Raw genomic sequence first — 16,135 nt, 5'->3', positions numbered from 1 at the left:
ATGATCGAAAGCGCAACATATGTGGGTCGTACAATCTATTATTGCGATTTTATGTTTGACATCTTTCGCTACAGGGAACGCAGGAGCCTGAAGAGAAATCCATCGGGAGTATGGACGTCGATAGCAACTTCTTGTTCGATTTTGATGGAGACGTCATAATGGTATGTCCCACCTTTACTCTTGTAATCTCACTCAGTATTGCTACAGGAAATTCATCAGCCGGATGACGAATTGGAGGCTCATATGGACGTTGATGCAGACTTTGTCCTGGTGAGCATGCCTTCCTATATTCCACTGCTTTTGGTTGACCGATATGTTAATTTTTAGCGCGAAAGCATAGTTATTGCGCAGGAGGCTGGCAAACTTGAGTGGTGTATGGACATTGACGCAGACATTGTCGCGGTGAGCACGTCTTACTATGTTCCACTTCTGTTCATTGATGAATATTGTAAATCTTAGCATGAAAGCATGGTTATTGCGGAGACGGCTGATGAATTGGAGTGGTCTATGGATGTTGATGTGGACATTGTCATGGTGAGCACGTCATACTGTATTTCACTTCCTTTGATTGACCAAGCATGATTATTGCGCAGGTAGATCTATCTACTTCTCCTGACGTCTAAGGGGATATCACACACCCCACTCTTGTAAAGGCCCAGTAAGCTTCTGCTACAGAAATTTCACCCCCCCTCCCCCCATCACTATACCTTTGATATCAACATTTCATCGAGTCATGTTAATCCACACTTGTGTACACCATATCCCCCCCTCCCCATACCATTGAGATTGTATCATGACAATGTTACTGTAATTACATGCTGAATCAGACAAGTTCTCCAAATTCCATCTTGTGATACACTTGAAATCACGCTACATATAACATCCTACCAATCTGTCACTACAAATGTCACAATTAATCATTTATTTTAATCATTTATTTAACAAAAATTACTTGTATACGGAGACCATGTGCATCCTTCCCTGAATTAATTATGGGCCTTTCCCATTGCCCATGGTCCTTCCCTTAATTGATTATGGGCATATCCCATCCACCATGGTCCTTCCAATAATTGATTACAGGCCTTTCCCATCCTCTGTGGTCCTTCCCGCAATTGATTACGGGGCTATCCCATCCTCCGTGGTCTTTCCCAAAGGTGATTGCGGGCCTATCCCATCCTCCGTGGTCCTTCCCAAAATTGATTGCGGGCCTTTCCCATCCACCTTGGTCCTTCCCAAAATTGATTGTGGGGCTATCCCATCCTCCGTGGTCCTTCCCATAACTGATTGTGGGCCTATCCCATCCATGGTGGTCCTTCCCTTAATCGAATATGGTCCATCCCATAATTGATGGCGGGGCTATCCAATCCTCATTGGTAGATACATGGTTGACATCTGAATAGTGCGATCCCCAAGTGGTGATGATTCTGTAGGCATAGGCGATTCTATAGACATATTGGTGTAAGGTAAATGTGTGATCATTTTTAGAGGGAGTGATCCTGGGCTAGGGGGGGGGGGCGGGGCGGGGCAGTGAATGAATGACCATTTTGTTTAGAAGATGAAGCGGGGGGGTGGCAAAGACTTGGATATGCAATAAAATGTGGGAGCTTTACTTGCAAGTCTGTCATACGATGGCGGGGGGGGGTGCGACGAAGGGGGGGTAGCAAAGATAATATGCAATAAAATGTGGGAGCTTTACTTGCGAGTCTGTCATACAATGGCGGGGGGGTGGCAAAGATAATTTGCAATACAATGTGGGAGCTTTACTTGCGAGTCTGTTAGAACACGAAGCAGGGGGTGTGTGCAACAAAGGGGAGTGGCAATGATAATATGCAATAAAATGTGGGAGCTTTACTTGGTAGACACATGGTTGATATCTGAATAGTGTGATCCCCAAGTGATGATTCTGTAGGCATGGGCGAGCAGCTGATACCAGGCATTAGCGGACAAATGGTTGATATCTGAATAGTGCGATCCCCAAGTGATGATTCTGTAGGCGTGGGTGAGTAGCTGAGACCAGGCATTAGCGGACACATGGTTGATATCTCGATCCCCAAGTGATGATTCTGTAGGCGTGGGCGAGTAGCTGAGACCAGGCATTGGTGGATTAATATCTGAATAGTGTGATCCACAAGTGATGATTCTGTAGGCGTAGGTGATTTTGTAGACATATCGGTGCGAGGTAAATGTGTGATCATTTTCAGAGGGGAGTGATTCCTGGGCTGAAAGGGGGGGGGGGGGCAGTGAATGAAATCATTTTGTGTTTTCTGATCCTATTTCAAAGCTTATAGACATCTAATAGTCATTACAGACATTATATGACCCATTGGCTTGCATATTAGGGGCCACAAATGCCACAAAATTTTCATTTTTTTGGCGCAGAAAATTGGGTGGTAAGAGGACCCCTGACACCCCTCCACCATGGGAAAATACCATGCATGTATGGTCCAATGTTGGCTGGTGGTCTTTCCCACCCCAAAATTATTTTGATCCTTGGACCATGCCCAACATATTTTATTTTGGACCCTATGCACTTGGGGAAAGACCAACAAACATCGGCCAGACCATTTGAAAAGCACCTCCTAGGTGAAAACCCTTATAGGTATAATATAACCTAAGAGGTACCCGAAATGGGGTGACCAAAGTGTAAAAAACTCGTAGATAGATGATGGTGGTAGTTGGTAAAGTGTCCCGTAAGTGTAAAATAAACATGGTACGATGTTGAGATAAATGATAAATGGAGAAATACACACCTGGGAACTTGGTTGGACATGGGAATAGGCTATGGGAAGTCAGGCGCCATAGGGCGCTTAGGCGCGGGAAAGTTCGCCTAAGGCGCACGCAAGTCGCGCAAGTGTCGCCTATGTCGTGTTTGTGTCGCCTATGTCGCGCGCGTCGCGCGAACGTCGTGTTTATCACGCTAGTGTCGCGTTGCATGCATAGTACCATAGACTTGACCTACATTGCAATATGGGCCATTGTGAGGCTACTCAGGATTGAGTCTCTACACCGAGAGACACCAAAAAACAGTTTTGGTGAAGCCAAGAAAGCAGCTGAGCATTTTCTCGATGCTTGCCCATTAGAGGTCTTTCGTTGTTTCATCAATCACTTGTGGTGTTTTATGAGTGCCTACCAAAAGGGTTTGACTGGGGAAGCTGCAGCTTGGGCAGTGCGAAAGCAGAAACAACACCACTCCGTGTCTCAAACTGTGATGGATTCAATCATGGCTGTTCTTAACTGAGATTCATACCATTTTGTTGTGCTCCTAGTGTCTATCAAGAAAAAATTTACCCCAAAATTTGGCCGTACCCAAAAAACACATGGGAAAATTCAGTCCAAGGCATTTCTGAATGTCTTTTGACCTGTAGAATCGATATCTGAAGGCTGTTTTGTGCCAAAAAAATCCCTCAGTCTGCTATGAAAGTTGTTAATTTTGCCTGTCCCCAACTGTATATGCTCGGAGCATGGTCCACATTTGCGGCTTTTTGTGGATTGGAGGGTATGGAGCTTCATTGGAGCGATAAGATTGTAGATTTTGGACAACCACAAACAGGCAGAGTATGTGATATTATGCATGCATTAGCAATGCATTAGCAATGCCTGCTCAAATGTAGAGGACCATTGCAAGCTAGGGTGAGGCACTGCTGGATGCAAGGGAAAGGGAAAGGCCACATGTCATCAGCTTGAATGTCGTCTCCATACACAAAAATGTACCACTTCCAAGGCGACAATGCAGTCAAATAGTAGCAGCACTTGCATAGCTGCACTCATATATGGTGAGGTCATGGAAATTCGAAAATCCGGTTTTTGTCTCTGCGAGTTCCAAAAGGAAGATCCTCTGGATAGCAGATTGAGCCTCCTTTGCAGAGAGCTTGGATACTCATCAGTCAAAATCCACGACATGTTCAACTTGTCACTCAAAGTTGTTGTTCAAACAACAGCATATCAGATTCCGCCAGTACAACAAGAGCATTTGAAATCTGTAAAGTAAACCGAGGATACTGGAAGGTGGTTATAGTTGGTAGCCTGAAGTATGTGTCAATTTTAACTAGGTGAGGTCGACTCTTCAGTTGTGATTTTCTTGAGCATGAAGAATGCTGACCTCGGTAACCACATTCATCAGATGCGCACCTTGCAGTCCAATTGAACTGCCCAGTGTCCTTATTCCGCCACAAGTACACCATGCACTCTATGTATGCAGTCCTACCCCTACCATCGGCGCATAGGCAGCATGGGTATTTCAATTCATATTCTTTGCGGTGGATCTCCAGGTTAAATGGCAAAATCTTCTTTCCATCACCATCGATAGGCCTGCATTTGTGTGGAGCAGCATCATGACTCAAAATTTGGATATGAAATAGGCATGTCTCACCACCACCATTGGACCATGGGCTTTGAGGTGCTGTCATAGTGTAGAAGGGCAAAGTCGCAGAATGTAGCCTCCACAATTAATTTCGCTAACCTCCAAGCGGTTTTGCGACAGTCAGGTGGGGCAGTGATGGTAGACGAAGGTGAAGATGGGGCTTCCATTGCATGATCTAGTGTGGCAAATATGCAGTATTTACTCTGCTTTTATGAGACTGCGACATGTAGTAATATCATCTGCCCAGCTTATGCTGCCACCATAAAGTGTCCCCACTCACTATACCCTGCTGCAAGAGGTGGGAATCTAGTGGTTCGATCGCTTGTACCCTCCATATTATGTTATGCTGTCAAAATCGTCAGTTCTTCCACCTACCCTTCAATGTCAGACTCAACCGCATCCTTACCCCTTCAGCTCCTTCATGGATTGGGCAGGTTCATTGCCGACTCCCTTCAGATGTGCTTGTACTTGTGAGTTCATGCAGGAGAGTGCCTACACAAAACATCAGGGCTCTTGCACTAAGGGCAAGAAACGATTATTCTCTGCTTTATCCAAAGCAAAACATCTTCTTGGCTCCACAAAACGGTTACGAGTTAACCACAACCTCGATAGACAGTCTACTGGCCCTATCATAGTGGCGTTGAGCGAGCCAGGCCACCTTGCGAATGGCTCTTTCCCATCTGCTGACCTGCTGTAGGCCCACACACCCACATTATCATTAAATACTGATCTTGCTGTCTCACCTATAGAGATTAACACAGAACAGGGCTTGTCACTGGTGCAGCAGAGGAGCTGACACACTGACATCCCATTGCCGCTTCATTATAGGCAATACAAGGATGTGCTTCCGCAAGCCCCCCCAAGCCTTCCCTCCAGCTATACTACTGTAGCACCAGAGCTTGACCAACCAGCCAGTTCAGCAGATGCATCTACCAGTGCTTGCTCATCTTCGCAGGCCCCCCCTTTTTGTACTGCTAGAAGTATATTTGGGTTGATATGCCAGTTCTTCTCATCAACCCCCCCTTCTCATGACCCAGAGGAAGCAGTAACACTCCAAGATATCAGTCATGTCCCGGCTATAGCCCCAACTAAGCTAGATGCCCTCACAGAGCCTGACAATGTTTCATTTTTCCCCTACCCCAATCAATCATCCTTCGAGCTGGGTCATTGGTACTGGCATGGAGGCACACAGAAGTCCCAGCAGAGTTTCAAAGAACTTATTGATATCGTCAGTGATCCAGATTTTAATCCTGATGATGTCTGGAGTACACCATGGGCCAGAATAGACTCACAGCTAGGTGCAAGTGTGTACAATGGCGAGGGGGAGGAATGGGAGGATGAGGATGCCGGTTAGCACAAAACACAAGTCAACATCAAAATACCTTTCTCTTGGACTGTAGCTCAGCCAGGCCCTTAACCTTACATTGCAGCTGAACTTTACCATCGGTCACTCACCTCCATTGTTCGAGAAAAGCTTGCAAATGCTCAGGATGATAAGCATTTTCATTATGAACCTTACCAATTGCGATGGAATACTTCCCATCTTCCCCACGAGGTCAACATTCAAGGTGAGCTTTACACCTCACCAGCCTTTATGGATGCCCACCGTGATCTCCTTGAGTCTCCTGGAGAGCCAGAGTGTGATTTACCCTGCATTGTTGTCGCTTTGATGTTTTGGTCAGATGCCACACAACTGACAGCATCTGGTAATGTGAAGCTGTGGCCGCTTTATATGTACATTAGAAATGAATCTAAGTATCGCTGCTGTAGGCCATCCTGCAATTTGGGGAACCATGTCACATGTTTTCAAAAGGTACGATTTCCTCCTGAATCGAGGTCCTCTCCATTGAAGCACACTTTGGCAGCTTCCGGACACATTCAAGGATTTTGTGGGAACTTACACTAATGGCAAAGGGATTGGCCATGAATGCATGACACATTGCCAATGTGAACTGTTTCAAGCTTAGTGGAATATCTTGCTCAACGAAGAGTTTTTAGAGGTGTATGAACATGGAATGGTCATTCTCTGCTGTGACAGAATCAAACATAGGTTTTTCCCACGAGTCTTTACCTACTCTGCGGATTACCCTAAAAAGTGAGTCATGATCATTATCTGTAAGCCATCTAAACTAACTAATCTAGGGTCCTTGTTGCAACCATTTAGCAGCTGGGAGGCTGTCCTTGCCCACGCTGTCTCATACCAACTGGACGGCTTCAAAATTTGGGGATGAGCCATGATTGGCAATAATGTTCAACCCTGGCACAATCCAATGTCTCGAGGGATCAGCCTGTTGCTACTGCACACAAACTTATCTATGAGGAAAATTATAGTGTTGACAGTACGGCCATTGAGGTGCTTCTCAAACCTGATTCCTGGGTGCCGAATTGAGTGAGCTTAATCGTTAGTCTCATTTGTCACCTGAACTAATACTTAATAAGAATGCGCTATCTAACAAACTTAGTGCATTAGGATTCAACGTATTTGCAGCACTTGTCATCGATCTCCTTTACAAGTTTGAGCTGGGGATATGGCACATGCTTCTGATTCAGTTACTGAGAATTCTGACTGCATTAAACAAGGACTTAGTACATGAGCTTGACAAGAGGTGCTGAATTTGTTTTTTCATGACATCTGGGGTACTCATTTCCATCTCTGACAGGTACAGGCAGGTCCCTCCATTTGGTCCTGCAACTATTAGGCGGTTCTCCGCTAACACCTCCGAAATGTCAAACATGGCGGCACACAACTTTGAGGATCTTTTACAGGTACACCTCAGGGACCATTCTCATTTATGTTCATGGACTAACTTTGTACAAGTGTTCTATTCCTGTCTTCAAAGGCCTCCTCCCTGATGCTCACAACATAATTCTGCTCAATCTTCTTTTCATTATGGCATATTGGCATGGCCTCACCAAACTGTGCATGCATTCTGACCTCACCTTAGAGATTCTCAACAAGCAAACCACCCACCTTGGTGAAAAATTCCATCACTTCAAAATGAAGGTATGCACTGCATACCACACACAAGAGCTTGACCATGAGGTCGATGCGAGGTCTCGTCGGCAGACAAAGGATGCTATCAGACACACAGAGGGCAGCATGCCAAACAGTGTTGGGCAAAGAATAGTGGCTCAAAAGAGGGTAGGGGATAATGCCAAAGGGAAACAGAAGGCAAATTTTGAGCAGTTGCAGGATCCATGTTTACCAAGGCCATCAAGGATGAAGAAGTCGCTTAATCTAAAGATGTACAAATTCCATGTGTTAGGTGATTATGTCACTTCCATTTGTCGCTTTGGCACAACAGACTTGTATAGTACAGAACCAGTAAGTTATTTTTACTCCCTGTCTGCTCCCTACCTCAATTACTATAAGGGAGAGTTAGAGCACTGAACTTTGAAAGGCAGATACCATCGAACCGATCACAGAAATTTCATTTGCCAGCTAACTCAAATTGAGCACCGTCAAAATTGTTTACGTCATATCAAACACCGGCAGGCAATACCGGCCCCTCATATGCAAGCTGATGAACCTGCAATCGACCCCCAATTACACCATCATATTGGACGAAGTGAGAAAATTTTCGATGATTTGGGACATTATCTACGCAGTCATGCAGGGGATCCTGCCATAAAGGTAAGGTTTTTGGGGTGCTCAATTGTTGTTCTAATATTATGATGTAGGACTTCGTACCACATTTGATGGATCATATCCTGGGCCGCATAGGGACTCTTGGATCTTCGGTGGAGAACTCTGCCCATCCCGACCAGGGACAACATTTCTTCAAGCTCAACAGAATCTACCACCACAACCTTGTCAGGCTTAACTATATGACGTACAACATTCGAAGGACTCAAGACGTGATAAATCCTCAGACACCCCATTGCAACATCATGCTGCTCCAGCATGGTGATGAATCCAATGTCAAATATTGTTATGCGAGAGTGCTCGGTATCCACCATATCAATGCTGTGCACTCAGATAATGTATATGAGTCCTGCCAAATAGATTTTCTTTTTGTTCAGTGGTATGAACTGATACAACACCATTCATGGGAAACACATGCTTTGGAATGAGTTCACTTCCTGCCATTGACAAACACAACCACTTTTGGCTTCATGGATCCAGGAGCAGTTTTGAGAGCCTGTCATATAATCCCTGCTTTTGCTCGAGGCCGACATAATCTTAATGGGGGGATTTCTTCCCTTTCGGGGGATAAAGATGACTGGCTAGAATACCAGGTGAGTGTTCTTACCCATAAAGTCATATCTATATCATCATAACACACAGTGTACCATCCCCACTTTTCATGATGATACCGTCTAAGCCAGCTTCCTCCAGCAGTGCTAGGATATGGCCCATGCAGGCATGATACAGGTTGGCAATGGTTCAGCATCATGAAGCCTTGTTGGTGATGTGTTCAAGACGGGTAGTGGGAAGATAAGCGAGAAGAATATGGGCACGGTGAGATGGCTTTCAGCAAATATCCTTTGGAATATTGCCAATGGTAAGGTAGACTGGGTAAGCTGTTTTGTTGTGGAACATTGTTACTTGAGTCTTATCACTTGAAATAATAATCAGAATGATAGTTGCACCCAGTTTGTGCTGATCAAGTTTTTTCTATTTAACACATCAGTTAGTTTCAATGAGCAGAAATCTTCAAAATATAAACTTACCTGAGTATCCCACCACCATTTACCAGTATGCATATCATAGTATAACCGGACAGTTTGTTCCTTGTCTGCATAGTGGTGTTCCAGTGCAAAGACTGAAAAATTGGCAAAATCTGGATCACCATACAAGGCCTTGACACACTTGATGACATCCCTATAGAAAATGTCGAATGCCTCACCTGCAATGACGATTTGTTCACACCTGAACTTTGGGTGACTGGGAAGCTGCTTGTCAATTATCTTATTCAATTCCCTTGAGTTTTTGTAAGAAAGACCAAGCTGTTCATGGATTACGCGCGCTAGATACCTGCAAAGCAAAAGGGGCGCACATGCGCAAGACTAATCCTGGGATAAGAGCTGGATGTTATTAGGAAGGTGAGAGAAGTCGAGTTTCTAAGCCCAGAGATGCATGAGTCTCTACAACGGGCTGACTTTACAAATTGTGGCATGCTCAGCGGGACATGTCTTGCAGCAGCTATCAATGCACTACGTAAGTCTAAAAGTGTTACATTTGATGTGCTGCAACTAACCCTACAACAGAAGAAATCCAAATTGCAAATGACCAGCCTGGAAATCTTTTGCCACCTAATGCTGAGTGTGAGGTGGGTGTGTGGGAAGACTGGGATGTCGGGGATGTCGAAGTTGACACTGGCCTGACTGTCATCCAAGCACATGTGGAATTGGTGAAGACAGCCTGTATGTTCTTTCATTATCATCATTGTTTATTCTCACTAGCTAATATCATACTGTATCAGAACACAACCATGCACGCACAGTCGTTGATTCCCCAACTCCCACATATGATGTCCTGCTTCCTTTTTGCCCAGCTCAATCCAAATGACCAACGCGATCCTTCAGAAGTTCCTCTTGCGACCTGTCCCCAATACGACAAAATCAATATTTTTAATTCAGCATGCTCAAGGTTTTTTTCCCCCAGTGATCACAGCGGCATTGGTGGTATGTGCCACGAGCACATTCATGCATGTCCAGCATGGAGAAAGGAGCACCCATGTTATGACTGTATCTTTGTTAACGTGAATCCGGACCTTGACGAAATGAGGGGTATGGATGTTGCTCGAGTACTGACCTTTTTCTCTTTTACTTACAGGACTGAGACATATCCAAGTGCAGTTGTGCGATGGTTTGACACCCTCGGAGATTCACCTGATGAAGATACAGGGATGTGGGTGGTGCAGCCTGCTCACCATGCCAATCATGCCCCCAACATATCTATCATTCATGTTGACTCAATCTACCACGCCTCTCACCTTATTCCCGTCTATGGTAGCCAATTCATTTCCCTCAACCTCTGGCACTACCAAACCTATGATTCCTTCCGAAAATTTTATGTTAACAAATATGCTGATCACCGCACATTTGAAATCGTGTCCTAAACTCTCAATTTTCAATACAATGTACTTATTATGCTTAATTTGATTTCACTCCTGTTTCCCTTAATGTGCTTTCAGTAGTAAGGAAAAAGGACAAAAAGCAAGAAGCAAGAAGTCCTATACTCGTCTCGACGAAAGAAAGACAAGAATAAGTAAGGTAAGGAACCAGGTGTTTTACTGATGCTGTATCATTGCGTATTCAGAGGAAAATTTTCAGTGTCTTTTAGGTGTTGAAAATACTGATCCGAGATTGGATGGGAGAAGGCACTGATCGATCAAAGCAAGCAACGGACACCTCATGAGTCAAGCAGCATTTGAGACAACAGTTCAGAACACTGACTTTTAGTTTTTCGCAGAGTCGACAGTGTTCTTCTACTAGCTCAGTTCACCACATCATCACATATTCAAGTAAAAATGTTCAGTGTCGAAAACACTGATCCGAGATCAGATGGGGGAAGGCACTGATTGATCAAAGCAAGCAATTAATACCTCCTGAGTCAAGCAGCATTTGAGACAACTGTTAGTCTTTCGCAGTGTCAGCAATCTTCATCTACGAGCTCAGTCTGATTCCACTGTATCATTGCATACTCAGAGCAGTATTTTCAGTGTCTTTTCAGTGTCCTTTTCAGTGTCAAAAATACTGATCTGAAATCAGACAGGAGAAGGCACTGATTGATCAAAGCAAGCAACGGATACCTCGCGAGTCAACATTCAGAACACTGACTTTTTTAAAGTCTTTCGTATTATCTCGGGGCCGCAGTGGACGTCGCGACTGGGAAGCACAAAATTCAGTATTTGAAGGGCTGGAACTGTCGTTTTCTAGCGTCGAAAATACTGAATGGACGAGACACTGAAATGAGGTCGAGCCTAGGCTCCCGAAGGAAGATAGTCGTTCTGCAGTGACTCATCGCAATCGTGACTGGGCAGCGCAACAAGTCGGCACACTTTCTATTCAGTATCATAAACACTGTAATCGGATCGACATGACACTGGGAAAACCGCTGGTTAATATCACAGAAACCATGCACATGCGGATACGAGCTCTGTGGCAGCTAAGGATCGAGCTTCCGGATCTTCGTCTCCAACGGCATTAACGTATGAGTGACAGGATTCGAACGGTCAGTCGACGAGCACGTTCGTTCGTTCCATCTCGATGGGCGTCGATGATTTTAGCTTTAGTGCTGGCTCCCTGCCGGGGAAGAGGACTGGTCGACGTGGCACCATCCGCGGGGACATTGAAAGAGACGGCGACCCGGGTGAAACGGGATTTTGGATTTTAAACGGTGAGTCGCGACTATATGCGCGACTTGAGAGAGTAGACGTCAAGCAGGAATTGGTTTCTCCCTTCGACGGGTGTCTTATAGCGGGCGTGGCCCGACCAGAGGCACGACGAGATCTGCAAGCATCAAATACTGTGTAGCAAATGATACAGGAGTCCAGAGCATCTAATCGTAGGGATTCCAGGTCGCAGTCCAAGCATGACGGCCAGAGGTCGAAAGTCGAAGTCGAGTGCTTACATCCAATCGCTGGAGTTGTCAATTCTCACCAGTCTCGGGCACGCTTTCTGAACACTGGCTTCCATTCAGCCTGGATTTCCTCCATGGTCAGCTCAGATACCGGAGAAGTCGCACGAAATTCTTCCTCGTTTGGCGAGTGTTCTGAAGCATCCTGAGCCTGCCAGTGCGAGATCTGGATGAGTATACATGCGTCAGCGAATGGTTCGAGCGCGGATTCAAACGCCATGGCGAACTACATCTTGAGATGATTCGGTCTCCTGTAGAAAGCTCGACAAGTCGTCAAGGTCAGATTCCGTCGACTCGGAATGCGACATGTTTGACGATGGGTATGGCACGATGGTGTTTCCCTCTTGTTGGCACTTTCTGGCTGAAAGGAAGGGAATGTCAGCGTAGCTAGATGGCGATCTGGGCAAACCTGGTTTCATCATCTTCGAATCTTCGAATTTTGGACTGCAATCTCACACAGTCTCACGCGGTACCCCTGCTTGTTGCTTGGCTGGGTTCAATTCGGCCGCACGTGATCCCCGAACTTTCTGTCGGACTTTTTGAGCTTGACTGTTTGAACTTTGAACTCCGTGTATATAGAAATTTGACTACTCCTTGGTCTCAAGTTTTCGTGCCCTACAATGTGTTCTCACTTAACCGCCCTCTTCGGATCTGCAAAACCTTTTAACGGCCAGTTTTGGACTGAAACTCTCTGCGACAAGGGCTCTTTTGGTACCTTCGTCTCATTATATGTACTATATCTATTTACCTCCATTTCAGGTTGTGTCATTTTTGCACGGAAGATTCACACAAAGGAAGATGTGGTAATTAAAGTCGAGTGCGGTGTATTGCGCTCTTACAACGAGGTTGCAGCGTACAAAGCCCTTAAAGGTGTCTCCAGTATCCCGCGATTTCATTGTCTGTACACTATTCGAGACCATGGGATGATCGTCTTGGATCGTCTTGGCCAGAACCTTCTCAAATATATGAAATCCTGTGGGGGTTCTCTTCCTATCAGTGAGGTATATGTGTTGGGAAAAGCTCTTGTAAGTGTGTGTATCGTCTTGACAATCGTTTAGCTGACTGGAATAGGTAAAAATTCTTCATCAAATCCATGACCGAGGTGTCATTCACCGCGATATCAAGCCTGGAAACATCGTACTCCCGATTAATGGGGAGTTGCAACCTCACTTGGTGGATTTTGGTCATGCTAAGCGCTACCACGACGAGACCGGAAAACATAAACCGGAATCTGGAGAGTGCGCCGAAGGCACGTTGCCGTATATGAGCATCCACGTCCACTGCCATACACGTGAGTTTACCTGTATATCACGATACCTTGCAGACCAGCAAACATATTTGATCAGGTTATAGTCGCCGAGACGACATAATATCCTTGACGTATACGCTGATTCACTTAGCTAAAGGATCGCTCCCGTGGTGTGGACTCTCCCCAGCAGAGTGCGAGGCAATGAAACGAGAACTTCGGTGGTCGGAGATCACCCCTGCTCCACTCGGATTGTTTCTAGAACATGCTGAGGACCTAGGGTATTTACAGCTTTTGTTTGACTCTATTCGCGGCTGACTCTGGTTGACAGTTATGAAGAGGATCCGGACTATTCTTACCTGGAGGATATCCTGGGCTAGATTTGCCTTGGTTTGTTGCGACAAATGAATATTCATCGAGTTCCACATTGTCAATCACAATTTCCTCCCCTATTGTATCCACACTTCCCCCCTATAAACATTCATATTTTAACCAGCTAACATGTTAAATCCCATCCTGATGATATCGATTTCATTATCATTCCCTACCCTGGCGAATCACTCACGATCGGCTACAGCAACTCAATAGCTGACACCAACGCATTCTTGTAAGGTGCCGGGAAACGTAGCTCACCGGAGTTTCCCGGCACCACATTCCAGCCGAGCGTTGCTGCCGTTTTTCCTTCATTCGTTTTTTCGACCTACCACCGACATCACATTCGGGCTACCTCACATACCCCTCACTCATTATATCAACGTTTCGTTGCACCCACCCACCCCTCCCTTACGTATTTTCGCAAATTTATAGTTCATTGTCAAAATAGAGAGTCAGCGCGCGATCGAATTCGTAAGCAGGTTTCCCGCCCTCCCAGCGGCTCCACCTGCTTGCGTCTCACCCCAAGCTAATGCTCGGACCAGCCCAACATCTTAGATCGCGTCACTGACTTTATACTAGATGTACCCGAGTGTTCGCGCTTATTTACGGTCTCGCGTATTGCTCTCGATCCACAACATAAAATAAATATCGGATAGTCATTAGTAGATATAATACCATCTCAATAACATGGCCCAGATTTTTTTATACTAAAAAATTGATCTGTTGTGTTGCTACAGCATGAGCGAGCACCTCTAGTCAATCTCACCTAGTGTTCGCGCATTCGTCACACTGTGTCACAGGTTGCCAACAATGCCGATTCGAAGTCCGCTACACTTGCGCTACACATACCCAAGTTCAAGGGGCAGCTTCGTCATGGCAAGGGGTAGAACGGTTGCCCCTTGCCATGACCAATTTTTCATTGCATTTTCTATGGCCTTCAGGGCAGGTTTATAGGATACATGGTGAACCTTTTCCGAATTGTGCCGACTCAAATATGCCCTCTCAAACGCCTAACTTCTCATGCATCCCCTGCGTCGTGACTCATTTGTTATTATTCGCAATGAGAAGCGTATGTCCATCGGTGAGGTGCTTGACCTTTACCAGAAGGGAAAAAATTGGCATGGATCTGTGCCCTCCATCAAATCCTGCTGAATTATCCCATCTCTCACTTTGTGTTTATCGTGCACTCGACTCTGACATTGAAAGTGACTATATTTTCACATTACACGTTCTGAATGTGTCATTGTTTCTGAAAGAAACTTGATGCATCTGACAATGATGACAACTCGAATCCCTTGAACTCAGATGACACCAGCCTACCACTGTTCTTGCACACTCTCAAGACATTTGAGCTCCACACTCATGCACCTGCATAGCAACTCGTTTACCACCTCAATGGAAATCAATTCACACAGCAGCTCTGCAGTCATCTCAGTCATCTCACCTTGTCTGCTGAAGCAGGTGCTCACTGGGCAACTCTCTCTCTCGACCATCTATCAAATGTGTCATTCTGAAATTGCTGCCTACCATCAAGATTCCAGTAATGGGAGCACAAATGACGGAGAAATAGTAGTATTGGAATATAGTAGTACACTGATTACATTCAGACGCTGTATATATGCCTCTGTCGCTCTCTGTTGCCGCTGTCACATCAACAGCGCACCTGGCTATCCCAATTAGTAAGCCTAATTATGCCTGGTGTACACGTACCTTGCCAACTATAATTAGGCTTGTTTGTAGTTAAATCCCAACACCAGCAATAAATATTGCCCTAAATCATTTGTGACCTCCAGTACTACTGTATTACCACAGCTAAATATAGTTGGCAAGGTACGTGTACACCAGGCATAATTAGGCTTACTAATTGGGATAGCCAGCGCCCTCTATAGTGCCATTCCCGCCATTCCCGCCTAAACATCATTCCGGCAGTTTCCGCTGCAGGCCCTTCCCAATTAGGACCTGTGTTAGCGGTGGCAGCTTCCCATGTGCCTTGCTCCTCACCATCATACAGCGCTGCCTCCCTTGAGCTATTAGGGCCTACTACTGGCTGCTCATGCCCTCATTTCAGACGAGGAAGACGTCTTTCTGGCTGCCAACACTGCGCAGCACAATCTGCTCCCTTCAACTGCGCTCAACTGCGCCAAACTTGGCATCTGCGCCCTCCCTGTGTCTAGCCCTAGTATCTGGCCTCTCCTCCCTTTGTCACTGCGTCAGAACTGCACCAGTACACCATGTCCCGCAGCGCAGGTTCTTTTAGGCTCACAGGCCTATCAAAATCAGTCATATCACACAATTTTAGAGGACGCCATTGCCAAACTTGTATTCTCATGGCTAGTAAGCAGTTACAACACGTGGATGATGCAGATACTATGCGTCAGGCGGAAGTTCAAGGTCAGTAGTGGTTTTTCTTCTTTCAAAGGTAGTGTTAACAACTTGTTAGGTATGTCAATGGAGGATCGCAATATGGTGGAGGATATGATAGTAGACTATGGGATGGATGTTGAGACACTCCCGCACACAGCACCCCCAGGAGAGGAAGGCTTTGAGTTCAGTCATGCAGGCAGGGAAT

The 16,135-nt window shown here is 45.6% G+C and overlaps 7 protein-coding genes across 7 annotated transcripts; 3 read left to right on the top strand and 4 right to left on the bottom strand.

The window, feature by feature from the left end:
* F5891DRAFT_979324 (uncharacterized protein) lies at positions 1-623 on the top strand (the record flags this gene model as incomplete). The annotated part of the gene is made up of 6 exons (XM_041376874.1): positions 1-21; positions 75-161; positions 208-270; positions 328-402; positions 460-534; positions 594-623. 6 exons carry the CDS (start codon positions 1-3, stop codon positions 621-623), a joined length of 351 nt encoding a protein of 116 aa, XP_041227058.1.
* A 401-nt stretch (positions 624-1,024) lies between these two features.
* On the bottom strand, positions 1,025-2,097 carry F5891DRAFT_1222068 (uncharacterized protein; the record flags this gene model as incomplete). The annotated part of the gene is made up of 3 exons (XM_041369439.1): positions 1,025-1,312; positions 1,382-1,442; positions 1,853-2,097. The coding sequence occupies 3 exons, from the start codon at positions 2,095-2,097 to the stop codon at positions 1,025-1,027; spliced, it is 594 nt and encodes a 197-aa protein (XP_041227057.1).
* A 1,944-nt stretch (positions 2,098-4,041) lies between these two features.
* On the bottom strand, positions 4,042-5,183 carry F5891DRAFT_979322 (uncharacterized protein; the record flags this gene model as incomplete). Its single annotated transcript, XM_041376873.1, has 7 exons — positions 4,042-4,099; positions 4,129-4,308; positions 4,370-4,535; positions 4,641-4,666; positions 4,767-4,852; positions 5,068-5,103; positions 5,166-5,183. The coding sequence occupies 7 exons, from the start codon at positions 5,181-5,183 to the stop codon at positions 4,042-4,044; spliced, it is 570 nt and encodes a 189-aa protein (XP_041227056.1).
* Positions 5,184-8,834: 3,651 nt separating this feature from the next.
* Positions 8,835-9,316, bottom strand: F5891DRAFT_950327 (uncharacterized protein; the record flags this gene model as incomplete). The annotated part of the gene is made up of 2 exons (XM_041374944.1): positions 8,835-8,963; positions 8,990-9,316. Coding segments are annotated over 2 exons (456 nt in total), but the record flags the coding sequence as incomplete, so codon positions are not given.
* A 674-nt stretch (positions 9,317-9,990) lies between these two features.
* Positions 9,991-10,425, top strand: F5891DRAFT_950552 (uncharacterized protein; the record flags this gene model as incomplete). The annotated part of the gene is made up of 1 exon (XM_041374978.1): positions 9,991-10,425. The coding sequence occupies one exon, from the start codon at positions 9,991-9,993 to the stop codon at positions 10,423-10,425; it is 435 nt and encodes a 144-aa protein (XP_041227054.1).
* A 1,539-nt stretch (positions 10,426-11,964) lies between these two features.
* On the bottom strand, positions 11,965-12,253 carry F5891DRAFT_1187330 (uncharacterized protein; the record flags this gene model as incomplete). Its single annotated transcript, XM_041366822.1, has 2 exons — positions 11,965-12,111; positions 12,173-12,253. The coding sequence occupies 2 exons, from the start codon at positions 12,251-12,253 to the stop codon at positions 11,965-11,967; spliced, it is 228 nt and encodes a 75-aa protein (XP_041227053.1).
* A 312-nt stretch (positions 12,254-12,565) lies between these two features.
* On the top strand, positions 12,566-13,571 carry F5891DRAFT_1187329 (kinase-like domain-containing protein; the record flags this gene model as incomplete). Its single annotated transcript, XM_041366821.1, has 5 exons — positions 12,566-12,656; positions 12,705-12,970; positions 13,017-13,236; positions 13,292-13,472; positions 13,523-13,571. 5 exons carry the CDS (start codon positions 12,566-12,568, stop codon positions 13,569-13,571), a joined length of 807 nt encoding a protein of 268 aa, XP_041227052.1.
* Between the last annotated feature and the right edge of the window lie 2,564 nt (positions 13,572-16,135).

Source organism: Suillus fuscotomentosus (genome assembly GCF_016647785.1).
Source record: "Suillus fuscotomentosus strain FC203 chromosome Unknown F5891scaffold_21, whole genome shotgun sequence".
Classification (NCBI taxonomy): Eukaryota; Fungi; Basidiomycota; class Agaricomycetes; order Boletales; family Suillaceae; genus Suillus; species Suillus fuscotomentosus.
Note: the sequence above shows the minus strand (reverse complement) of the source record. Positions and strands in the feature narration are given on the sequence as shown.